We start from the raw sequence: 26726 nt of genomic DNA, 5'->3' as shown, positions 1-26726 counted from the left end.
GGAAAACTAAATGCAGACTGAGTGACCACTTTGTGGAACACCTTTGCTCACCCCCCAAGCATGACCCCAACCTCCCTGGTGCTTGCCACTACAACTCACCACCATGCTCTTCTGCCAACAACTCTGTCCTTGACCTGAAATCAAACACAAACTGGATGAGGAGCACTTTTATCTTCTGATTAGGTTGTAGCCCTCTGGACTCAACACGGAGTTCAACACTTTAGACTGTGACCTTTCTCCTCCATCTTTCCTTTTTTTATGTCCCAAACATTTTGTTGTTCCTAGGCAAAAAACCCTCCCTCTCCCACTGGACCATCTATCACTTGTTCTCGAATTTTGCTACATTTTTGCTGCAATCCCTCCCAGCTCCCACTAATCACTGTTCCAGCTGTTTGACCTCCTCTTAAATATAATCACAATCGTCCCTCTCTTTAGTTCTGAAGAAGCGCCATGTGGACCTCAAAACATGAACTCTGTTTTCACTCCTTACAGATGCTGCCAGACCTGCTGAGTTCTTCCAGCTTTCTCTGTTTTTGCTTCAGATTCCGGCATGCACAGTGTTTTGCTATTTTGAGATACAAGGTCAGATGACTAAAAGCTTGGTAAAAGAGGTAGATTTTAAAGAGTGTCTTAAAGGAGGTGAGCAAGGTAGTCAAATGTGTAGGGAGGATTTTCCAGAGCTTAGGGCCCAGACAACTAAAGACATGGTCACCAAAGGTGAAGGGATCGAACTCGGGGATACACAGGAGGCCAGAATTATAAGTTAGCAGATTTCTCGGAGGGTTATGGGGTGAATAAAATTACAAAGATAGGAAGAAGTAGGACCATGGAAGGATTTTTTTTTTTTTTTTTTAAATCAGTGCACTGCTTGACCGCGAGACAATGTAGGTCAGTGAACACAGGGATGATGGGGGAGCGGGACCTCCTTACTAACATCTGGAGGCTTGTGCCAATATTGGGAGAGCTATCTTACAGACTAATCAAGCAACTACCTGACAATCATACTCACCAACTCATAACTTACAGATAATGCCCAAAACACCACCATCACCATTCCTGGGTGTGTCCTGTCTCACCGGCAAGTCAGACAGAGCAGAAGTGGCGACACAGTGGTATACAATCAGGAGGGAGTTGCCCTGGGAGTCCTTAACATTGACTCTGGACCCCATTAAATCTCATGGCAACAGGTCAAATACGGGTAAGCAAACCTCCTGCTGATTACTACATACTGTCGCCCCACAGCTGTGGAATGTATACTCCTCCATTTTGAGCACCACTTATTGGAAGCACTGAGTGTGGTAAGGGCACAGAATGTGCTCTGGGTGGGGGTCTTCAATGTCCATCACCAAGAGAGTGGCTTGGTAGTTACCACCAAAGACCGAGCTGGTCAGATACTAAAGGACATAGCCGTTAGACTGGGGCAGCAGCAAGTAGTGACGGAAAAACACACTTGATATCATCCTTGGCAACCTGCCTGTCGCAGATGCATCCGCCCATGACAGTATCAATAGGAGTGACCAGCACGGTAGGTAGCACACGTGGCTAGCACTGTGGTTTCACAGCGCCAGGGTCCCAGGTTCGATTCCCCGCTGGGTCACTGTCTGTGTGGAGTCTGCACATTCTCCCAGTGTCTGCGTGGGTTTCTCCGGGTGCTCTGGTTTTCTCCCACAGTCCAAAGACATGCATGTTAGGTGGATTGGCAATGCGAAATTGCCCTTAGTGTCCAAAAAAAAAAGTTAGGAGGTGTTATTGGGTTATGAGGATAGGGTGGAAGTGAGGGCTTAAGTGGGTCTGTGCAGACCCGATGGGCCGAATGGCCTCCTTCTGCACTGTATGTTCTATGTATCTATGACCATGGCACAATCCTTGTGGACACAAGAGGTGGGATTCTCTAATCCTGAGACGAAGTGTTGACACCGTCGGAAACGCGACGGCGTTTCCGACGGCGTCAACATGGCCTCAGGATCAGCAATTCTGGCCCCTACAGGGGGCCAGCACGGCACTGGAGCGGCCCACGCTGCTCCAGCTGCTAATCCCGCCGTCAACTGGGCACCGCGGGGTCCACGCATGCACAGTGGCACCAGTGCCAACGCACGCATGCGCAGTGGCACCGGCGCCAACACGTGCATGCGCAGTGGCTCCCTTCTCCGCGCCAGCCCCAAGACAACATGGCGTAGGGCTAAAGGGGCCAGCGGGAAGAAAGGAGGCCCCCAGCCCGAGAGGCCGGTCATCCGATTGCGGGCCAGGCAACAACGGAGGCCCCCCAGGGTCGATCTCCCTCTCACCACCCCCCCCCCCCCCCCCCCCCCCCCCCCGGCAACAGGCCGCTCCCGGACCCTTCCATGCCGAAGTCCCGCCGGCTAAGAGCAGGTTAGAACGGCGCCGGCGGGATTCACGCTTTTTGTGACGGCCACTCGGCCCATCCCGGGCCCAGAATTGGTGGGGGGCCGCGTAGAGAGGCCCCCGACCGGCGCCGCACCAACGCCAAGTCTCCGCAGAGCAGAGAATCGCGTCCCAGCGTCGTGCCGGCGTGGCACGATTCATGCTGGTCGCGGGGATGAAGCATTCGCAACAATCTTCAGTCAAAGGTGCTAAGTGGATTCATGTCGTCCTCCGCTAGAGGTTCCCAGCATCACAGATGCATCAACTAATTCAATTAACTCCATGTGATATCAAGAAACGGCTGAAGGCACTAGATGCTACAAAGGCATGGGCCTGACAATATCCAGCAATAGTACTGAAGACTTGTGCTCCAGAACTTGTCGCATCCGAGGACAAGCTGCTCCATTACAGCTACAACACAGACATCTACTCTGCAATGTAGAAAGTTGCCCAGGTATATCCTGTGCACGCAAGGAAAAATCCAACCCGGTCAATTACAGCACTATCAGTCTACTCTCGATCATCAGCAACGTGATGGAAGGCTCATCAACAGTGCTATCAAGCTGCACTTACTCAGCAATAACCTGTTCATGGACGCTCAGTTTGGGCACCGCCAGGGTCACTTAGTTCCTGACCTCATTACAGCCTTGGTTCAAACATGGACAAAAGAACTGAATGCCAGAGGTGAGGTGAGAGCGGCCTCTACATCATGGCAGCATTTGACGGCGTGTGGCATCAAGGAGCCCTAGCTAAACTCGAGTCAATGGGAATTGGGGGAAAACTCTCCACTGGTTGGTGGATGATTGTGGTGTCTGGAGGTCAATTATCTCAGCTCCAGGACATCATTGCAGGAGGTTCTCATGGTAGTGTCCAAGGCCCAACCATCTTCAGTTGCTTCATCAATGACCTTCTATCATAAAGATCAGAGGTATTGCCTGGTGACTGCACAATGTTCAGTACCATTCGCAACTCCTCAGACATTGAAGCAGCCCACGTCCAAATGCAGCAAAACCTGGACAATATTCAGGCTTGGAGTGATAAGTAACATTCATGCAACTGATGTGCCAGGCAATTACCATCTCCAACAAGAGATTATCTAGCCATCGTCCCATGACATTCAATGGCATTACCCTAACAGAGTCGCCCATTATCAACATCCTTGGGAGCCTACTACTGATCAGAAATTGAGCTAGACTAGCTATATAAATACTATAGCTACCAGAGTGTGTCAAAGGCTAGAAATCCTGCATCTCCTGCCTCCCCAAAGCCTGTCCACTGCCTACAAGGCACAAGTCAGAGTGTGATGGAATATTCTCCACTTGCCTGAATGAGTGCAGCTCCAACACTCAGGAAGCTCAACATCATCCAAGACATAGGAGCCTACTACGCCTTCCACCACCAATGAACAATGGCAGTCGTGTATACCATCTACAGGATGCACTGCAAGAAAAGGGGCAGCACGGTAGCATTGTGGATAGCACAATCGCTTCACAGCTCCAGGGTCCCAGGTTCGATTCCGGCTTGGGTCACTGTCTGTGCGGAGTCTGCACATCCTCCCTGTGTGTGCGTGGGTTTCCTCCGGGTGCTCCGGTTTCCTCCCACAGTCCAAAGATGTGCAGGTTAGGTGGATTGGCCATGATAAATTGCCCTTAGTGTCCAAAATTGCCCTTAGTGTTGGGTGGGGTTACTGGGTTATGGGGACAGGGTGGAGGTGTTAACCATGGGTAGGGTGCTCTTTCCAGTAGCCGGTGCAGACTCGATGGGCCGAATGGCCTCCTTCTATACTGTAAATTCTATGAAACTCACCAAGGTTCCTCAGGCAACACCGTCCAAACCCATGAACACTACCATCAAGAAGTTGCATGCAGATAATTGGCAACACCACAGTTTCCCTCCAAGCCACTCACCATTCTGACTTGGAAATATATCACCGTTCCTTCACTGCCACTGGGTCAAAATCCTGAAACTCCCTCCCTGACAGCACTGTGTACCTACACCTCAAGGACTGCAGAGATTCAAGAAGACAGCTCACCACTACCTTCCCAAGAGCAACGAAGGATGGGCAATAAATGCAGGTATAGCCAGCGATGCCCACGTCCCATAAATTTAAAAAAAATATAGCACAGAATTTTGGATGACCTTAAGTTTACAGAGGGCAGAATGTGGAAGACCAGCTATGAGTGCATTAGAATAGTCAAGTCTAGAGGCAACAAAGGCATGAATGAGGGTTTCAGCAGCCAATGAGTTGAGACAGTGGCAAAGCTGATCAAGTCTACAGTGATGGAAATGGGCAAGTAGCTGATAGGCTACATTTAAAAGGACATGCAGAAATCAATAAGCCACGCTGCTGTAGTAAATCGGCCGATTTCATGAGATGTGCTATTCAAGAAATTGGAATATGTTCAACTCCCACCTTCAGATCATATTAACAGGAATAAACTTAAGCAAAATAATAGAACCATAGTGAACAGGAGACCACACAACACAGCGTACCTGTGCCAGATCTTTGAAAGAGCTAGTCAATTATTTCCCCGTTGCACTGCAAATTTTCCAAGTCCCCTTTTGAATGTTACTAATGACTCTGCTTTGACCACTTGTTCAAACAGTACATTCCAGCTGATAATAACTTGCTAAATTATAACAGTAGTTGAACCTTTGTAAGGTATATTTCTGCAGCTGCTTCTAGCTCTGACTAAGGAGGGCGATGGGGGTGGCGGTTTAGATAACATTTAGGTTAGCAACAGTACTGTGAGTGGGCAGCTATGTAACCCGCCCAAGGCCATTGCGCGCGGAACAACCTTTATCAGTGTGTGTAACTTGAGGCTCGGCAGAATGCGCCTTCTCCAGCCATAACTCAGATGGCTGTACGTGTTACAATCCTAAGTAAAAAACTATTTGATTGAAGCCTTACTGTGTCGACTCACTCATTGAACTGAGATTTAGCCTAACAAATTGGTGACCCCGACGTTGGGGGGGAGTCGAACACAACTCCGTTTAAGATCGCAGAGACAATTAAAAGCCGGCTAAAAAGAAGGTACGGAGTCAAACCTGTTAAATCAAAACTCCAAAATTGAAATTTTAAATTGTGTAATAATTGTCTCAGTGATTGAAAAAGGAGACAAAAATAGAAGACGACCATAGCCGGACGTCAAACGCCTTGGGATTGTGACACGTAAGTGTTAAGTTGAACTTAAAAGTCCTTAAGGTGTAAGATTAATGATTTCCTTCGACCAAATATTAGTGATAATATTTACCTAAAGTCTTTACTTAAAAAACTGTCAGATATCAGAAGTAGAGTGAGAAGGAAATAGAATTATTACCTTCGACCAAATATTAGTGATAATATTTACTTAAAGTCTTTACTTAAAAAACTGTCAGATATCAGAAGTAGAGTGAGAAGGAAATAGAATTATTACCTTCAACCAAATATTAGTGATAATATTTACTCAAAGTCTTTACTTAAAAAACTGTCAGATCTCAGAAGTAGAGTGAGAAGGAAGTAGAGTCTTAGAATCGGAAAATTGTTTTGTTGCCTTAGACTGGTTATTAAGAACAGAGATCTGTCACGTGAAGGTCGGGCATTGAAAACAAAACAGTTTTGGATCTATTATCACCGGTTCATAAGAGACTTGAAATATAAATGTCCTTGAAATATAAATGTCCTTGAAATATAAATGTCCGGTAACATTAGCGCGCGAAAAGAGCATAAAAATTTAGAAGAAAAATGGCCACTGGGGGAAAACTAGTGCATTAAAATTGGGTATAAAATTGACAGAGAAAGAAATAGTTAAAACAGCCAACGTCTTAAAAAAAAAGGACGGCACATATGGGAAAATAACCAAGTCATTAGGCTATCCGCCTTGAATCTGTATATTAATCCATGTGAGTTTAAGCTATATTCAGGCCTTTGTGTGAATATTTTCACCCCTAACATTTAGTGTAAGTTTGGAAGGATTTGCTGAGTTGGACGCCGCTCGAGCCAGTGGACAAGGCGAGTAGTCAAACCTTTGACCACCTAAAATTAGAATCACTTGGCAAGGCGGACAGACGGTGAGGTAACATCCAATAAATCTAGTATCAAGGCCAAATGAGTAAAAAAGTCAGTTTAAAAATTTTTTTTTGGTTTTTGAAGAGCAAAATACACTGGTAAAAAAAACAATGATCAAAGATGGGTGTGATTTCTGTGGAACAGAGAAAAATGGTGAGATACACAGAAGTAAAGATAAGACAAATAAAGTTAGAAGCACAAATGATAAATTCAACCTTCACACCATTTGGAAGACAGGCTGGTTAAAAGGAATTGAGCTCTAACTCCTTTAAACAAAGCAATCAAGTGGGTAAAGATAGTGTAAAGACCTCACAAAACTGCCAACAATTACGGCTAACAACTGTCCCGGAATGTCTCAAGGAGAGAAAAAAAAAATCAAATTAAGTGAAGTCCAAAAGATCAGAAAGGGGCTAAAACACTCAATTGGTTTTGTTCAGGAATATCTGAGAATGACTAACCCCTCCACTCCCAGAACGAAAAAATGGGGAGGAAGATCAGTGCAAGGTTACGGTTGGAAACTTAAGAATGGATACATGTCGAGACTAACTTCAGATCATTTCAAGCCGTCCAGATAAATTCAGCAGTAATTCAACTCATTTGAAATAAAAGAAAAATAAACATCCAGTAATGTCTCTTTCCAAAAACCGGTTAAATAACGAGCATTGAAAATTGAAAGAAAGGATGGGTAATGTCTAAGGTCACATAGTAGACGGAGATGGCACCATGCCAAGTTCTCCAACACTTTTGATTCTGTACAAAAATTTAACCATTTCAGCAAGCAGGTCATCTGCACAAAGAAATATACATCTCTAAGAAAAGCTAATGCCTCTAAAATTAATCAGTGGAAATTGACTTAAATGGAATGACACAGATAAAGTTTTTGAAGGAGAATGAAAAATTTTGTTCAGTATTTTAATTTTGTTCCATTTTAGAGAAAGAGAGACAGACAGAGAGTTACGTAGAGAGAGTTACGTAGAGAGAGAGAGACTGATAGAGACAGCGAAAGTTGAGAGAGCGAAAGAGAACGTCAGGGAGAGACAGAGAAGGGGAGGGGTAGTTAGATAAAGAGAAAGAGCGACAAGAGTTCCAGAGAGAGAGAGAGAGAGAGAGAGAGTTTTAGGCATCTAAACTTTGTTCTGAACTATTCACAGTCTTTGTATTCAGACTTTGACTTCAGACCTTGACTTGTTACGAGCTGTGATTATTTGAAAGCTTCAAATTGTCTACGCATTGTCTTTAAAGATTATAGTTTGAGTACAGTTAACAATTTTTTTCTTTTCAAAGGCTATAATTTTAATCAGGGTGCAAAATCACGTATGTAAAAATAAGAAAATATTAGTTTTATGGTGTTCAGTGGAGGTTAGGATAGTTGAAATACATATGACAAATATGATCAAGCCGGTGTTTCATTAGTTCAGGGTTAAAACTTCCCTGACACAAAAAATCATCAGTAGGGTGAAACTAAACTGTCCCACAACGTAGATGTTTTAATTATGAGATTGCAGAATGACTTATAAACAACAGATGGGTAAATGAAATATGTCCATGAGTTTCAATAACATATTGTGTTCCCTGAAAAACTTGATAACGGGAATTTGGCAGCACTCCAACTTTTACTCCCAGCCATTTGAGTGAAAAATTTAAAAACAAGTTTCGAGATGCGAATGGCATCATTCCAATTTATGCACCCACTATACCCCCCTTTTTGTCTCTGCAAGACAGTCAACCCTTTCAACAAGCTTTTGTGTGTAATCCAGAAGATGTCTTGACACTCCCATGCTGGTTTGCCTGCGAGTTCTGGCCTTTTAAATTCTGATAAAGTAATGAACAGTCCACACAGCTGAAGATGCATTTTAATTGGAACTTACAAATCTTAAGTTTTGAATTTTCACCCTCTTAACGACCCAGGACCCAAGACCAACCCGGAGTGGGTGCAAACATGGGAAGATAGGGAAATTGAAATGAGTCAATATATCAAAATGCTCGGTAATATGGTCACTTTAGTTTCGCAACAGGTGAACAACGCGGCCGGTGACGGAGAAGAAGGACAGGAGAGTCCGATAAAAGAAGGGGACCTGGTGTGTATCAGAAAACCCGGAAAAATCCCGTGGGCTGAGGGCATTCGCCAACCGGGAGGAACTACCTCCTAAATACCAGGACATGAAGATATTTTTGACCAAGAAGAGTACTTAGAAGCTGAAATGTGAAACTGGGGGGGGAAGGGAACGAAAGAAAAACGCGCGGGTTATAAGGGGCAAGGCAAAAATTGTATGTAATGTACACCGCCCCTGGGAAGGACTTGAGACTCCGGCGGGTCGAGCCAAGAGGATTGGGAGGTCCTCACCTTCCTGAGACCTCAGGACCCAACCAGGCGGTATAGAACGCTTGGCAAAAAGGGTTTTTTATTTTCTTTTTGCGCGCGTTTCAAAACATAGGGGGCGCGGGAAGTAATTGTTGTCCTCATAAGAGGACAAAGGAGGGATTGTAAGGTATATTTCTGCAGCTGCTTCTAGCTCTGACTAAGGAGGGCGATGGGGGTGGCGGTTTAGATAACATTTAGGTTAGCAACAGTACTGTGAGTGGGCAGCTATGTAACCCGCCCAAGGCCATTGCGCGCGGAACAACCTTTATCAGTGTGTGTAACTTGAGGCTCGGCAGAATGCGCCTTCTCCAGCCATAACTCAGATGGCTGTACGTGTTACAATCCTAAGTAAAAAACTATTTGATTGAAGCCTTACTGTGTCGACTCACTCATTGAACTGAGATTTAGCCTAACACCTTTCATAATTCAATATTATGCATAATGTGTACTTTCACTTGGAAGTATTAGAAGCAACAAATCTTTTGAAACCCGAAATATAATTTGTTCATACACTAGACTGGCACAGCTGAAAATAAATTAGGGATGAAGAATAAATGTTGGCCTAGCCAGCGACGCCCACAACCCGTGAAAGAATTTTAACAATTGATTTGTCTGGCTGACAGAACTGCATTCACTAAAATTGCTCTTTACCCTTTGGTTTGCTGGCATGAGCCGAACTAATGCTTTGTGTTATAGCTCGCAGTTTCTGTTCTCGCTCATCATGAAGACGCAGATACATTTCACGCCATGACTCAAACTCCTGTCGTTCCTGGTTCTTAAAGTCTCTCTTACAATGTCGCAGCCACAGGTGATCGGTTTCTTCAACAAAAGTCTGTTTGGCAGCAAAAATGCACAATTAGACACCTGTGAAAAAAGGTGCAGCCAAGTACAAAGGAAAGGTTTAGAAAATGCTGTTAAAGGAAAACTCGAACATTCATCTTATGGTTACCAAATTATCCAACTTCATGGCATTATACCTGATTACTATACACTACCTGTTCTTTGCTATAGTTCCCCTTTACCCAAACATTTACAGATACATACCAAAACTAATTAATTTTTAAAAACTCACTGCATAGATAAATTAAAAACTTACTAATGTGTTTGTTAAATGTACTGCTTCATGTATCTGTAATTTAGATGTTTTCCCAAAGTTTTTTTGTTGTGACTGCTAATGGAACCCATTTACTGACATTAGCACGATACTTAATGTGATTAAATATGATTAAGTAACTGCATTGAAAATATTCACCTCCATAGCTACATTTCCACCCTCCAAAGTCTTTGCTGAAGTTATACCGTATCTTTGTACTGTAAACTAATCACAAACATAATCAGCTTGCACCTAAATGAATTTGTCCCTGGTTCAATCCTACGGTGATTTAGTTTATGCAGTCAATGCAAGATTGGTGGCGATGCCTATGGGGATGGTGTAAATTTCCAGAGTTTTTGCTTTGGTAATTGCAGGACTGTACCTAGCGAGGAGTTGACCCCTTTATGAAGGAAAGGAAGTCTGTCCAAGGGAATCAGCCTGTTAAAGCATAGTGGAAAGGAGAAAAACCTTGCACAAAATCTTTCTATTTTCATAATGTATTCACAGATGTTTCTACAGTAAAACCAAGTGACCACAAAATACAATTAACAAAAAGGTTATGACAACAGAAGATTGTATGTAAAAACACACATGTAGTGTAGTAGAAGTAACAACATTTTTGAAGTAGGGAACATAGGTTGCCAAAAAAAAGTTTTTAAACATGTTGTACACAAATGCTACACATTCCATCCTTGTCTGACCTTGGGTGTGATGTCAGACAAAAGCAATTGAAAGAAGATGTCAGGTTCAGATCATCTGATAATTCTGGCAGCTCTTTCAAAAACAGTAACCTTATTCTTCATGTCTATCTGCAGTGAAACCTGCACCAGCATAAGCTATTTTAGTGTTAGACAACTGCCTGTGTCCCAAAAGTTTTCAAACCTTCAGCCAGTCTGTCAAAAGAGCCACAGGAAACAAACAGCAACTCTATGTTTTTGCACCTTTCCGACTTGGTTTCCACAAAGGGTGTGGTTGTTTTTTAAAAATAATTTTTATTAGAGTTTTCACAAAATATCAACACCAAAAATATAAAGTACAAAATGCCACTGATCGTTGTCTACCGTTCTGCCAGGAAGTCTAGGAACGGTTGCCACCGCTTGAAAAACTCCTGTACCGACCCCCTCAAAGCAAATTTCACCCTTTCCAATTTGATAAATCCCGCGATGTCATTGATCCAGGCCTCAACGTTCAAGGGCCTTCGCTCCCTCCACTGAAGAAGAATCCTCCGCCAGGCTACTAGGGACGCAAAGGCCAGAACACCGGCCTCTTTCGCCTCCTGCACTCCCGGCTCCTCTGCAACCCCAAATATTGCGAACCTCCAGCCCGGATTGACCCTGGATCCTACCACCCTCGACACTGTCCTCACTACGCCCTTCCAAAATTCCTCCAGTACTGGGCATGCCCAGAACATATGGGTGTGGTTTTCTGAGCTCCCTGAGCACCTAACACACCTGTCCTCACCCCCAAAAAATCGGCTCATCCTTGTCCCGGTCATGTGTGCCCTATGCAACACGTTGAACTGTATGAGGCTGAGCCTCGCACACGAAGAGGAAGAGTTGACTCTCCCTAGGGCATCTGCCCAAGTCCCCTGCTCGATCACCTCCCCTAGCTCCTCCTCCCACTTACCTTTCAGCTCCTCCACCAAGGCTTCCTCCTCCTCCTGCATCACCTGGTATGTTGCCGAAATCTTTCCCTCTCCAACCCACACCCCCGAGAGCACCCTATCCTGTAACGTGCGTGGCGGCAGCAGCGGAAATCGCACCAGTTGCCGCCTAACAAACGCCCTTACCTGTAGGTACCTAAAGGCGTTTCCCGGGGGAGAGCCCGTACCTCTCCTCCAGCTCACCCAGGCTCACGAACGTCCCATCCACAAATAGGTCCCCCAACCTCCTTATCCCTGCCCTGTGCCACCCCACAAACCCTCCATCTATCCTCCCCGGGACAACCCGATGATTTTCATTATCAGGGTCCACACCGAGGCCCCCAACTCCCCCCTGTGCCGCCTCCACTGCCCCCAGATTTTGAGGGTAGCCGCCACCACCGGGCTCGTGGTATACCTCGTTGGAGGGAGCGGCAGCGGCGCCACTGCCAGTGCCTCCAGACTTGTACCCTCACAAGACGCCGTTTCCAGCCTCTTCCATGCCGCCTCCTCCAGCTCCAGCACCCACTTGCGCACCATCGCCACATTAGCGGCCCAGTAGTATCTACAGAGATTGGGCAGCGCCGGCCCCCCTCCATCCCTGCTCCACTCCAGGAATATTCTTCTCACCCTCGGAGTCCCACGTGCCCATACAAACCCCATTATGCTCCTATTGACCCGTCTAAAAAAGGCCTTCGGAATAAAAATGGGGAGGCACTGGAACAGAAACAAAAACCTCGGGAGCACTGTCATCTTCACTGACTGCACCCTACCCGCCAAAGACAGCGGTAGCGCATCCCACCTCTTGAACTCCTCCGCCATCTGCTCCACCAGCCTCGTGAAATTAATTCTATGCAGGGCCCCCCAGCTCCTGGCCACCTCGACCCCCAAATATCTAAAGCTCCTCTCCGCCCTTTTTAGTGGGAGCTCACCAATCCCCCTCTCCTGGTCTCCTGGGTGAACCACGAACAGCTCGCTCTTCCCCATGTTGAGCCTATACCCTGAAAATTCCCCGAACTCCCTGAGGATCCTCATTACCACCAGCATCCCCCCCCACCGGGTCCGCGACATAAAGTAGCAGGTCGTCCGCATAGAGCGATACCCTATGCTCCTCCCTGCCCCGCACCAGCCCCCTCCAGTTCCTCGACTCCCTCAGTGCCATAGCCAGGGGTTCAATCGCCAGTGCAAACAGCAGGGGGGACAGGGGACACACCTGCCTCGTCCCTCGATACAGCCGAAAGTACTCAGACCTCCTCTTGTTCGTGGCCACACTCGCCACTGGGGCCTCATACAACAACCTGACCCACCTGATGAACCCCTCCCCAAACCTCTTCAGCACCTCCCACAAGTACCCCCACTCTACCCTATCAAAGGCCTTCTCGGCGTCCATCGACACCACTATCTCAGCCTCCCCCTCACTTGCCGGCATCATAATGACGTTCAGGAGCCTCCGCACATGCGCATTCTTCGTCTGGTCTTCGTGAATGACCTGCGGTACACAATCTTCAATTCTCGTGGCTAAAACCTTCGCCAGCACCTTTGCATCCACATTTAACAGCGAAATCGGCCTGTAAGACCCACGCTGCAGGGGGTCCTTGTCCCTCTTCAGGATCAGGGAAATAAGTGCCCTGGACATCGTCAGAGGCAAAGCCCCACCCTCCCTTGCCTCATTGAAGGTCCTAACCAACAACGGGCCCAGCAAATCCACATACTTTTTGTAAAATTCGGCCGGGAAACCATCCGGCCCCGGTGCCTTCCCCCCCTGCATGCTCCCTATCCCTTTGGCCAGCTCCTCCAGCCCAATCAGAGCCCCCAAACCCACCACCAGTCCCTCCTCCACCTTCGGGAATCTCAGTTGGTCCAGAAAGCGGCCCATTCCTCCCTCCTCCTGAGAGCTCGGACCGATACAGTTCCTCATAAAAGTCCCTGAAGACCCCATTGATGTCAACTCTACTTTGCACCACACTCCCCCTCCTTGTCCTTAACTCCCCCAATCTCCCTAGCTGCGTCCTGCTTCCGAAGCTGATGCGGCAGCATCCGGCTTGCCTTTTCCCCATACTCGTAGATCGCCCCCTGGGCCTTCCTCCACTGCGCCTCCGCCTTCCTGGTGGTCAACAGGTCGAATTCGGCCTGGAGGCTACGCCTCTCCCTCAACAGTCCCTCATTCGGCTCCTCCGCGTACCTCCTGTCCACCCTCACCATCTTCCCCACCAGCCTCTCCCTCTGCTCTCTCCTCTCCTTATGGGCCCTAATGGAGATTAGCTCTCCCCTGACCACCGCCTTCAGCGCCTCCCAGACCGTCCCCACTCGAACCTCCCCGTTGTCGTTAGCCTCCAGGTATCTCTCTATGCTGCCGCGAACTCACTCGCTCCCCTCATCTGCCAACAGTCCCACATCCAAGCGCCACAGCGGGTGCTGGTCTCTCTCCTCCCCAGCTCCAAGTCTACCCAATGCGGGGCATGATCAGAAATGGCTATCGCCAGTACTCGGTATCCCCGACCCTCGTGATCAGCGCCCGAATCATAACGAAGAAATCGATCCGGGAATAGGCCTTATGAACATGTGAGAAGAATGAGAATTCCCTAGCCCTCGGCCTTGCAAATCTCCAAGGATCTACCCCTCCCATCTGGTCCATAGACCCGCTCAATACTCTAGCCGCCGCCGGTCTCCTGCCCGTCCTGGATCTGGAGCGATCCAGTGTCGGATCCAACACAGTGTTGAAGTCTCCCTCCCATTATTAGGCCCCCCACTTCCAGGTCCGGGATTCGGCCTAGCATGCGCCGCATAAAACCCGCATCGTCCCAGTTCGGGGCGTAAACATTAACTAGCATCACCCTCTCCCCTTGCAACTTACCACTTACCATTGCATACCTACCGCCATTATCTGCCACAATGCTCGACGCCTCGAATAAAGCCCTCTTTCCCACCAGAATCGCCACCCCCCCAATTTTTTGCATCTGGCCCTGAATGGAACAGCTGGCCTACCCACCCCTTCCTCAATCTTACCTGGTCCGCCACCTTCAGGTGTGTCTCCTGGAGCATAACCATATCCACCTTCAGCCCCTTCGGGTGTGCAAATACCCGGGCCCGTTTGACCGGCACATTCAGTCCCCTTATGTTCCAGGTTATCAGCCGGACCAGGGGGCTGCCCGCCCCCCTCCCCCGCCGACTAGCCATAACCCCTCCGTGACAAGCCATGCGCCTACACCCCACACTCTGCCCGTTCCCCATGACGGCAGACCCCCGTCCCGAACCCCTCTACTCGCTCCATCTCCCCCGTGACCATAACAGCAGCAACCCAGTTCCCCCCCATCCCCCCACCCAGGACCCCTCCTAGCTGCGTTGCTTCCCCATTCCACGCCCGCAAGTCAGACGACTCCTGCTGACCCCGGCTGCTCCCGCCCTCCTTCGACTCCTCCCCTTGTGGGACGTCCCCTCCCCCTCCGTTGCCCACCCATAGGGTCCCCGCCTCCCCCTTCACCCCAAGCATGGGAAAAAGCCCCGCCCTGCTCTGGCCCCACCCCTTCCAGCCTTCAGCCCAGGTAAAGTGCCCGCGCTTTCCACCTGCCCGGCCTCGCCTCCTCTGGTACAGCTCCTATTCACAGGCCCAGTCCTCTCACCCCCATCTCGGGCCTTCCCCTCCCCCGCGGGGGCCCCATCCCCCCTACCGACACTCCACCCCCCACTCCATTTATTTGCCTCCCTTCACTAACCCACCCGACGGATCTAACCAAATCAGTGCCCCACTCACCCCCACCATCCGCCCTAAATCACGAAAAAACAAGAAAAAACAAGAACAGAGAACGAACAGAAAGAACCCCCACTCGAAGTGTAACACAACCTCAGCACCCCGGCCATCCCAATGCACGGCCCCCACCCCGACCCTCAGTTTGTGTCCAACTTCTCGGCCTGAATAAAGGCCCACGCCTCCTCCGGGGACTCAATAATGATGCCGGTCCATGTAGGTGACCCACAGACATGCCGGCTGCAACATGCCAAACTTCACCTCCTTCCTGTGCAGCATCACCTTCGTCCGGTTGTACCCGGCCCGCTTCTTCGCCACCTCCGCACTCCAGGCCTGATAAATTCGAACCTCTGCGTTCTCCCACCTGCTGCTCCGCTCTCTCTTGGCCCACCTGAGGACACACTCCCGATCAGCGAATCGGTGAAACCGCACCAGCACTGCCCGCGGCGGTTCGTTAGCCTTGGGCCTCCTTGCCAGCACACTATGGGCTCCTTCCAGCTCCAGGAGCCCTGAAAGGACCCCGGTCCCATCAGCGAGTTTAACATAGTGACCACATAAGCCCCCACATCCGACCCCTCCAGCCCCTCCGGGAAGCCCAGGATCCGCAGATTCTTCCGCCTCGACCGATTCTCCATCTCCTCGAACTGCTCCTGCCAGTTCTTGTGGAGCGCCTCGTGCGCCTCCACCTTTACCGCTGGGCCCAAGATCTCGTCTTCGTGCTCAGAGACCTTCTGTCGGACCTCGCGGATCACCCCCCCTGGGCCGCCTGGGTCTCCAGCAACTTATCAATGGAAGCCTTCATCGGCTCCAGCAGGTCCGCTTTAAGCTCCCTGAAGCAGCGCTGGAGAGCCTCCTGTTGCTCCTCCACCCACTGTATCCACGCTGCTTGGTCCCCGCCCGCCGCCATCTTGCTTTTCTTCCCTTGCACTTTCTTTGGCTTCACCACCACTTTTTTAGTCACCCCGCTCCTGGTCCAAACCATACACTGTCGGGAGAATGCTGCAAACTCCTTCCCAGACCGGGAAATGTTGAAAGATTGCCTTTGGGGGCCCTGAAAAGAGCCCAAAAGTCCGTTCTAAGTGGGAGCTGCCGAACGTGCGACTTAGCTCGTCACAGCCGCAACCGGAAGTCACAAAGGGTGTGGTTGTTAAACATGCTTTGAGTTGCTCTCTTCATATATCATACCTACCCTTTACATACAGTCACAGGTGAAGGGTTTACAGATTCCAACACTTACACCTCAAACACCACCATTTTTGCCTTAATGTCACCACTGGTCAACTGATTAATGGCATTATGGAGAAATGTAAATTGCTGTTTGTAAATTAATCTTAGATCAAAGCCAAAGTCATTTGCATTGTTTTTGTTCAGTGTTTCATTTTCACTTCTTTCAGACCAACAAACTCATTCTGCTGCCGCTCATCAAATTGTTTCAGTTGATATTGCAGCAAAGCATGTTCCACAACTATAGTTCTCTTCCAAGTACGGAATTCATCCATCTCTTTTTTTAATGATATTCATATCTTTTAAAAAACTTAATCCTTCATAGAACTGTACCAGATCCTCAGAATACTTCAGTCCCGAGTGAACACTGGACTTGATGTTCATAATTTCTGGACTACTGACCAACCCACCCAACCAGGAAAAGACCTGAATCTGGATCCAGCAGGATATCCGTATTACGGTTACTTCGATGTATGTCACTACAGATGTGTACTTACTAAAGTAAAAGAATGTTTTCTTTTCTCCCCTAATTTTATTAAATGCACATTTTTTCAAAAGGCCTTACATCTGGGCCAGATAAGCAATTTTCATTCTGCTCCCCAGCAAAAGTGTCTTTGTATCGGAAAAATAATAATTAGCAAAATTAAAAACCCCTGTTTCTCTGATCCCTTTTCATTACTGAAACAACTAAGACTTAATTTGTCATCTTAGTAAATCTCTTCTCCACCCTCTCCTAGGCCTGGATATCCTTCCAAAGCTGGGTAACTCAAAAGTACACACAATATTTTAACTGCAGCTTAACAACCGATTGCCACATGTTTAGCATTAACCTCTTTACTATTGTATGTATAAATAAATATCAATTAGCCTGCCATGCAACACTAAGATCCTATTGAAATATACATACATACACAGCACTCTTTCTTATTTCCTCAAAGAATGCAGATTAACTTTGGCAAACACAACTTGTATTTTATAAATCAATGAAGGCAGTGCTTAAATTACACATCTTTATAAGTATTAATTTTATCCCCATTACAATGTCCTCTTGAAGCTTACCTACTCATGTTAGGCTGGTCCATAATCACTAAATTTATCTTTCCGTCCTTTTTTAAACAAGTATCATAATAGCAACCCTCCAGTCTCCTCGTACAACTTCTATGTGCAAAGATGCTTACATTTTGTGATCAGATCCTTTGTTATTTCCTTTCCAATATTCCTCGGTATTCAAGGGTGCATGTCATCGGGCATCGTCATCTCTCAGCACCATAAACTTTCCTCCCTGAAAGTTAATCTATCTAAAGCTTCTTCCTTTTATTTCTTTTTTATTCCCAACATTAGAATCTCCAAAAATCTATGGTTCCATGAATGTAGTGCACATAAGTGACCATTTTTCATTGCGAACTCAAAGACTGAACACTAGCAAACAATTTGACCAGTAGGGGTATTAAGCCTAAGTTTGATCTTGTTCATATTTTACACCACTCAGATCCACTTCCAATTGGGGGTCATCAACATCTGGAATCCTGAGCCTTGGTTTACTTTCCCTTCTCAAACCTGTGGGTACTGAGGCCAAATGTCACATTACTATAGTTGCTTTGGGTGGCATCAGCTAACTTAGCACAGATTTGGGATCCAACAAGAAAAGTACAGCAATGACCTACCAACCAAGTGGCCTATTGGGAATCTGGCTCCAGGGACTAAAATATTCCCAGTCTGCAGCCATAACTCACTTAAAATGTACCAGCAGTTCTTTCGATTGGCCAGCTATCCAAAGAACAGGTCTTTTCTTCTGGTGGCCTGGCAAATATTCATCCCTCAACCACCAACAGTAAAACAGATTATCTAGTGTTTAGTTCATTGCTCTTTGTATGACATTTCTGTGGACAAATTAAAAACCACATGCCCTACATGACAACAGTGGTTTCATTTAAAAACTTTGTTGGTTGTTCAGTGTTTTGGGACCTGAAGTTATGAACACAAGGCCCTTCTTTCTTTCAAACCTATGTGTACATTGACAATAATGGCATGGCAAAGAATATATAACAAATATTTTAACTGAAGTCAAGACCACAATTCCTCTCATGGTGGGTTTCTGGCCTTGGCCCAGCCATTAGGAATGAACATGTTTCACCACACCTCTGAACAGTTGCTTAAAGCCTCTCAGTCCATTTCTCACCACAATCAGTTGAATACAAGCTTTTAAGTTGCAAAGAAACAATGTTTTAAAACTCTGACTATCATGGAAAACAGTAACGTGTACCTTTGTGATAGTGAATACCTTCAGTATTTTCTTTGAGAAACTACATTAAAAAGTTAGGCTTATGATGGAGAGAAGAAAATCGTTCTTCTTTTAGTGAATAATAAAGCACCACAATGAACAGTTCCTGTATCTTTCTGTTAACTTCCATTTTAGGAGTCAGAGCACAGGCTTACCGGATTGCAGTCTTCAATCCGATATAGTTGTTCAGGGGTACACCGCACCAGCACAGGTTCTAAGATTTCAAATGGCACTCCTCCAACTTCATGAATAGCTGCAAGAAAGCACAGTAGATACTGAGAGGAAAAAACCCACTAAGCAACAAAGCATATGCAGGACCTTCATGAAGTAACACCACCTGAAGAGGAGCAATGGAATTTCTTGACCCCATAATATTGCAAAATGGTGAGGATCACAAAGTACCTCACCAGCAAGGCTAAGCAAGGTGAAAAGAATCAGCCAGGAGTCTTTCTACTGATCATTACACAGTGGGCACCACTTAAAAGTGCAAATGCACTGATGTTGAATGATGATTGGACCAGGCTCAGTTGTATGTCCCTGCATGGTCAATAAATGTTCCACTATTGACAATCTAAATTCATGATAAAAAAGTGTTTTCACATTTAGACAAGGAGGGGCAGCACGGTAGCATGGTGGTTAGCATAAATGCTTCACAGCTCCAGGGTCCCAGGTTCGATTCCCGGCTGGATCACTGTCTGTGCGGAGTCTGCACGTCCTCCCAGTGTGTGTGTGGGTTTCCTCCGGGTGCTCCGGTTTCCTCCCACAGTCCAAAGATGTGCGGGTTAGGTGGATTGGCCATGCTAAATTGCCCGTAGTGTCCTAAAAAGTAAGGTTAAGGGGGGGGGTTGTTGGGTTACGGGAATAGGGTGGATACGTGGGTTTGAGTAGGGTGATCATTGCTCGGCACAACATCGAGGGCCGAAGGGCCTGTTCTGTGCTGTACTGTTCTATGTTCTATGTTCTATGTTAAGCTCCGATGACATCTCTATGAGAAAGCAAGTCTTTTACTGCTCCAACTCCAATTTTATGTTCTACAATCACTTCTCATCCAACTCTACAGTGCCACCAGTACCCTTATGTGCTAGTCCATCGAACAATAAGTATGGTCTATTGAACAATTAACGCTCCAATTCTAACTGGGGAACATTATCTCTTTCCTAACAAAAGATTCTGGAGGCGGAGTCTGCACGTTCTCCCCTGTCCTCAGAGTGCCCCAGTTCCTCCCACAAATCCAGAAAAATGTGCTATGAGGTAATTTGGACATTCTGAATTCTACCTCTATGTATCCGAACAGGTGGCAGAATGTGGCAACTTCATTGTAATGTTAATGTATGTCTACTTGTGACAATAAAGATTATTATACTAATACTTATGAAACTATATCTCAGCAAGAATCGATGATCTGGACCTTATGTGAAGTAGCAATCATCATTAGATTGCTGTTTCACTCCATCTTTTCGTGCCTTGATTTTTTTAAAATGTTTTTTATTCTCCTTTTTCACATTTTCTCCCAAATTTACACTCAACAATAAACAATAAAATCAGTAACAAATGTATTGTCAATCCCCATATCAATAGCAACGATCCCATGCTCACACCAAACCCCCAAACATTAGCCCGCATTTTAACATAAACAATGACAAAGAGGAATCAGGAATCACCCATAGTCACCATTAACACATACAGTTCCCCTCCCCCCAAACCTCCCAGCCTCCAATGTTCGATGTGATCCAATTCTCAAAAGTGCATAATGAATAACGCCCATAAATTGTAGAACCCCTCCATTCTTCCTCTCAGTTCAAATTTGACCTTTTCAAGCGTCAAGAATTCCAGCAGGCCCTCTATCACGCCAGGGCACAGGGTGGAGAGATTGATCTCCACCCTACCAGGATCCGCCTTCAGGCAATCAACGAGGCGAAGGCTACAACATCTGCATCCGCACCCGTTTCCAACCCCGGCTGGTCCGACACCCTGAATATGGCCTCCCGAGGGCCCGGTCCAGTTTCACATGCACCACTTTAGAGATTACCCTAAACACCTCCTTCCAGTAATCCTCCAGCTTGGGGCAGGACCAAAACATATTGTTATGGGCCAGGGTTTAGAGAACCCCAAAGTGTATTATGGAGTTCACCTGACCCACAACTTTCAATAGATTGTGGTATGGGGAGCACACAGCCCACTCTACAGAAATGGAAAAGTATTTTTTAAAAGCAAAACAATGTTTATTCTATGAACTCAAGTTAACCTTTTTAAAACATAGTGAACATCTTAGCAACCATTAATTCAAATACAACCCCCAAAGAATAAAACACAAAGAAATCCTTTAGGCTTTCCTTTTAACATCCATAAGACTTGAAATACCTTTTACCAGAAGCACATCAGGTTAAAGTCACTGCTGTTATTAGTTTTAAATCAGCAGGATCGATTTACAGTCTTTAGATTACAGAGAGTGACTCTAATACACCTTCTGGCTGTGACTGCAGCTATCCAGCTCTGAAAATAAAACTAAAACACACCCTGCAGCAAACAGCCTAAAACAATAGTAAAAAGCTGACAGACAGCCCAGCTCCACCCACTCTCTGACATCACTGCAGTAATAAACATCCATTTCTTAAAGGTACTCTCACTACAGATACTTATATATACACCCATTTATAAACACCCATTTCTTAAAGGTACTCTCACATGTCAATATGAACGTGATTCCTCCCCCCCCCCCCGGGCAACATTCACATACATCTTCTACCCCCTCAAAGAGCCGGCTCATCCTCGCCCTTGTACGGTTCACTCTATACACCACCTTTAGCTGTATCAGCCCCAACCTCGTACACGAGGTGGAGGCATTCACCCTCCGGAGCACCTCACACCAGAACCCCTCCTCCATACCCTCTCCCAACTCTTCCTGTCACTTTGCCTTGATGCCTTCTAGCGGCGCCTTCTCCTCCTCCAGAATAGCCCCGTAAACAGCCGGCACTACCCCCTTCTCCAGTCCCCCTGTCGTCAGCACCTCCTCCAGCAACGTGGAAGCCGGCTCTACTTGAAGTTCTGTATCCCCTTTCTGGCAAAGTCAGGAACCTGCATGTATCTAAATATTTCCCTCTGCTCCAGCCCATACTTCGCTCCCAGCTCCTTTAATCCCTCAAAATGACCCCCAAGAAACAAATCTTTTAGTGCCCTAATTCCCTTCTCCTTCCATCTCAGAAAATTTACATCCCACTTCCCTGGCTCAAATCTATGGTTCCCCCGAATCGGCATTTCCCTTGACCCTGCCCCCAACCCGAAGTGCTGTCGAAACTGCCTCCAAATTCTCTGCGATGATATTACTACCGGACTCCCTGAGTATCTCCCCGGGGCCGTCGGGAGCGGCGCTGTAGCTAGCGCCTTCAATCCCGACCCCCTACCTAAACTCCCCTCCATTCTGACCCATTGGGAGTCAACCCCTCTGACCCAGCTGCGTACCTTCTCCACATTCGCCGCCCAGTAGTAATACATCAGGTTCGGAAGACCCAAACCCCCTGCCTGCCTTCCTCTCTGTAGTAGCACATTTTAAATTCTGGCCACCTTCCCTCCCCATATGAATGAGGTAATCATCCCTTCAATCTCTCTAAAAAATGCCTTTGGCAGGAAAATCGGCAGGCATTGAAAAATAAACAGGAATCGTGGCAGCACATTCACTTGACTTGATGCAGCACAGTCAAGTAAGTTACAATACAGGTCAGTGATGTGTTGGCTAGTGTAGACTTGAGAGATGAACAGACACTTCCAACACTGATGAAGGTTCAACTCAATTTTATTAACTACTTCTAACTAACTAACACACGATGACTGTGGGTCTAAATGATGCTGACTTAAACTAGAGACCTACGCCTTGTCCAAACCAGTTGATTCTCTCAGCACATGGTGTGAGTCTGTGCTGGGCTGGATGAGTTCCTGTTACACTTAGAGGCAGCACCCAGAATGAGCGGGAACCGTGGTGCCCTCTGCCTTTATAGTGTGTGTATTCTAACTGGTGATTGGCTGCGGTGTTTGTACATGTTGATTGGTCCCTGTGTGTCCATCAGTGTGTATCTGCACCATGATATACTGGTGTATATTATGACAGTCAGTGAAAAGAAAGTTAAGACATTTATACATTTGCCAGCTCCCAATCACAGTCCACAATCTCTCTTCCAGCTCCACTCCTCACTTCTGTCCCAAGCCTTCTGCCTTCATGAACGTCTCAGCCGCCTCCACCGTTTCAAAATAAAAATCTTTGGCGTTGTATGTCACCCTCAGCTTTGCCGGGTATACCATACCAAATCGCAGTCCCTTGTTGTCCAGTGCTGCCTTCACTCGGCTGAACGCCACTCGATCCTTGCCAACTCCACCGTCAAGTCCTGGCAAATCCGAACTCTCGCGCCATCCCACTGCACCTCCTGCTTCTGCTTCGCCCAGTTTAACACCTTCTCCTTCGTGTGGTATTTATGGAAGCAGATAATTACTGCTCTTAGTGGCTAATTTATTTTGGGCTTCCGCCTTAATGACCGATGAGCTCGGTCCAATTCATACCAGGAGGGATCTTCACCCTCCCCCATCAACTCCGCCAGAATCTTAGCAAAGTACTCAGTTGGCTGAGAGCCCTCTGCCCCTTCAGGTAAGCCCACAATTCTCAGATTTTGCCGCCTCGAGAAGTTCTCCAAGTCCTTAAGCTTTGCTCGGAGTCCTCTGTTGACCTCCACTACCCTCTGTAGTTCATCTCCCATTAGGCGAGCTGGTCACGGTGCTGCGAAATGGCCTCCTCCACTTCCTTTATCTTTTCACCCTGTTCTCTCACCTCGGCCGATGTCTTTGCCACATCCACCCTCACCGTGGTGCCCTCTGCCTTTATAGTGTGTGTATTCTAACTGGTGATTGGCTGCGGTGTTTGTACATGAAGATTGCCTCTTCCACCAATGATCTCAGTGCGACTGCCATCTCCTTCCTCAACGCCTCCATGTGGTTCACAAACTGCTTCTCCAACTCCACAGTCATCAACTCAGTCATCCTTTCCACTGTAAGTATTGCAGCCCCACCACGCGGTCCAGCATCCGACATCTTGTCAGGGCTTTTGCTGGTCCACTCCTTTGGTGGCGAACCCACGTTTCCTCCCTTCTTCACAGCTGTTTTTGGCATCCCTTAATCACTTAGTATTTTTCGCCCTCTTTCTTCAATCTCGAGATAAATAATAAAATAAAATAATAAAATAAATAAACAAAATAAAAAATTAAATTTAAAACAATTATAATAAAAATAATAATTGTTTTTTTTATAAACTTTTTTTAAAAATTTCAAAAATCAAAGTTCAAAACATCTCTTCTCCTGGGACCGGACTTCGAACATCCAAAACATGCATTTTCAGCGGGGGGCCATCCGGTATGCACTGCTCTCCCTCTACATCTGTGCTGGATTCAGACCTCGCCTCAGGCCATTCTCTTCCACGCCGCCCCTGCTCCTCCGGTCACGGGGGTCCCCACAGGGTCCAAACCTGCCTGACCCGGTGCCCCCCCCCCCCCCCCCCAGCCCAACAGCCAAAGAAATCGCAACCAGCGAAACCACAGGAAACCCCCGGAAAACACCGAAATGTCGCCGACCGGCGGGAGCCTCTCACCAGCGCAACCGCTCCTTGCCTTGATTTTGCACCACATTTCTTGACGGCTCATCAGAGCTCAGAAATTCAGGGCACAGTGCCCCCAGAGAATGCATTGTAGTTTTTAAAAAATTAATTTACGGGTGTGGGTGTATATATTTCCAAGTCAGGGCGGTGGGTGGCTTGGAAGGGAACGTCCAGGTGGTGGAGTTCCCAGGTATCTGCTGCTCTTGTCCTTCTAGATGGTAGTGGTCATGGGTTTGGAAGGTGCTGTCTAAGGAAACTTGGTGAGTTACAGCCACTATCTGCCGGTGGTGATGGGGTTGAATGTTTGTGGAGGAGGGAGCAATGAAGTTTGCTGCTTTGCCCGATGGTGTCAAGCGTCTTGAGTGTTGTCAGAGCTGCACTCATCCAGCAAAGTGGAGAGTACTCCATTACACTCCTGATTTGCACCTTGTAGATGGTGGACAGGCTTTTTGGGAAGGAGGGGGGGGGGGGGTCAGGAGGAGAGTTACTCGCCATAAGATTCCTTGCCTTTGACCGGTTCTGGTAGCCACAGTATTAATATGGCTAGTCCAGTTCAGTTTCTGATCAATGGTAACCCTCAGGATGTTGATTATGGGGAATTCAGCGATGGCAATGCAATTGAATGTCAAGTGGCGATGGTTAGATCCTCTCTTGTAGAAGATGGTCATTGCCTGGCACTTGTGTGGTGTGAATGTAACTTGCCACTTGTCAGCCAAGCCTGGATATTTTCTGCATTTGGACATGAACTACTTAATTACCCGAGTAGTCGCGAATGGTGCTGAACATTGTGCAGTCATCCGCAGCAAACATTCCCACTTCTGACATTATCATGGAAGGGAGGTCATTGAATTAAGCAGCTGAAGATGGTCGAGCCTAGGACGCTACCCCGAGGACCCCCTGCAGTGATGTCCTGGAGTCGTAATGATTGACCTCCAACCACAGAACCATCTTCCTTTGTGCCAGCTATGACTGCAACCAGCAGAGAGTTTTCCCCCTGATTCCATTGACTCCAGTTTAGCTAGGGCTCCTTGTTGTCATACTCGGTCAAATGCTTCCTTGCTGTCAAGGGCAGTCATTCTCACCTCAAGTTTGGCACTCAGCTCTTTTGTCCATGTTTGAACCAAGGATGTAATGAGATCAGGAGCTGAGTAACCCTAGTGGAACTCAAACTGATCGTCCGTGAGCAGATTATTGGTGAGCAAGTGCCACTTAGTAGCACTGCTGATGATTGAGAGTAGACTGATGGAACGCTAATTGGCTGGGTTGGATTTGGCCTGTTTCTTGTGTACATGACACACACCTGGGCAATTTTCCACATTGCCGTGCAGATGTCAGCGTTGTAGCTGTACTGGAACAGTTTGGCTAGGGGTGAGGTAATTTCTGGAGCACAGGTCTTCAGTACTATTGCTGGGATACTGTCAGGGCCCATAGCCTTTGCTGAATCAGCTGCCTTCAGATTTTCTTGATATCACATGGAGTGAATCGTATTGGTTGAAGACTGACATCTGTGACGCTGGGGACCTCCGGAGGAGGCCAAAATGGATCATCCACTCGGCACTTCTGGCTGAAGATTGTTGCGAAGGCCTCAGCCTTATCTTTTGCACATATGTGCTGGGCTCCTCCATCATTGAGGATGGGGATATTTGTGGAGCCCCCTCTTCCAGTGAGTTATTTAATTATACATCACCATTCTCAGCTGGATGTGGCAGGACAGCAGAGCATTGATCTGATGCGTTGATTGTGGAATCGCTTAGCTTTGTCTATTACTTGCTGCTTACGCGGTTTGACACCCAAGTCGTCCTGTGTTGTAGCTTCACCAGGTTGGCACCTCATTTTTCTATATGCCTGATGTTGCTCTGGCATTCTCTCCTGCATTCTTCATTGAACCAGGATTGATCCCCTGGCTTTGTGGTAATGGCAGAGTGGGGGATATGCTGGGCCATGAGGTTGCAGATTGTGGATGAATGCTGATGGCCCACAGGACTTCATGGAGGCCCAGTCTTAAGTTGCTAGATCTGTTCAAAGTCCATCCCATTTAGCACGGTGGTAGTGCCACACAACACGATGGAAGATATCCACAATGTGAAGACGGGACTTTGTCTCCACAGGACAGTTCTACTGATACGGTCATAGACAGATGTATCTGCAGTGCCCAGATCGGTGATGATGAGGTCAAGTATGTTTTTCCCTCTTGTTGGTTCCCTTACCACCTGCTGCAGTCCCCGTCTAGCAGCTAAATCCTTTAGGATCCAGCCAGTTCGGTCTGTGGTGGTACTACCTAGCCACTCTTGGGATGAACATTGAAGACCCCACCCAGAGC

General features: G+C 47.2%; 1 protein-coding gene and 1 long non-coding RNA gene across 2 annotated transcripts in view; one reads left to right on the top strand and one right to left on the bottom strand.

Annotated features, from left to right (window-relative positions):
* Positions 1 to 26726, bottom strand: part of LOC119967620 (elongin-A-like) — a 107442-nt gene that overhangs the window by 6949 nt on the left and 73767 nt on the right. The window contains exons 7-8 of the mRNA XM_038800388.1: positions 18930 to 19027; positions 9444 to 9624 (exon numbers count right to left, since the gene is read on the bottom strand). Coding sequence (XP_038656316.1) covers positions 9444 to 9624; positions 18930 to 19027 — 279 coding nt within the window. The remainder of the gene's footprint in view (positions 1 to 9443; positions 9625 to 18929; positions 19028 to 26726) is intronic.
* On the top strand, positions 5044 to 9161 carry LOC119967624. The gene is made up of 2 exons (XR_005461029.1): positions 5044 to 5554; positions 8435 to 9161. It is a non-coding gene; the product is annotated as an uncharacterized LOC119967624 (long non-coding RNA).

Source organism: Scyliorhinus canicula, chromosome 1 (assembly GCF_902713615.1).
Source record: "Scyliorhinus canicula chromosome 1, sScyCan1.1, whole genome shotgun sequence".
Classification (NCBI taxonomy): domain Eukaryota; kingdom Metazoa; phylum Chordata; class Chondrichthyes; order Carcharhiniformes; family Scyliorhinidae; genus Scyliorhinus; species Scyliorhinus canicula.
Note: the sequence above shows the minus strand (reverse complement) of the source record. Positions and strands in the feature narration are given on the sequence as shown.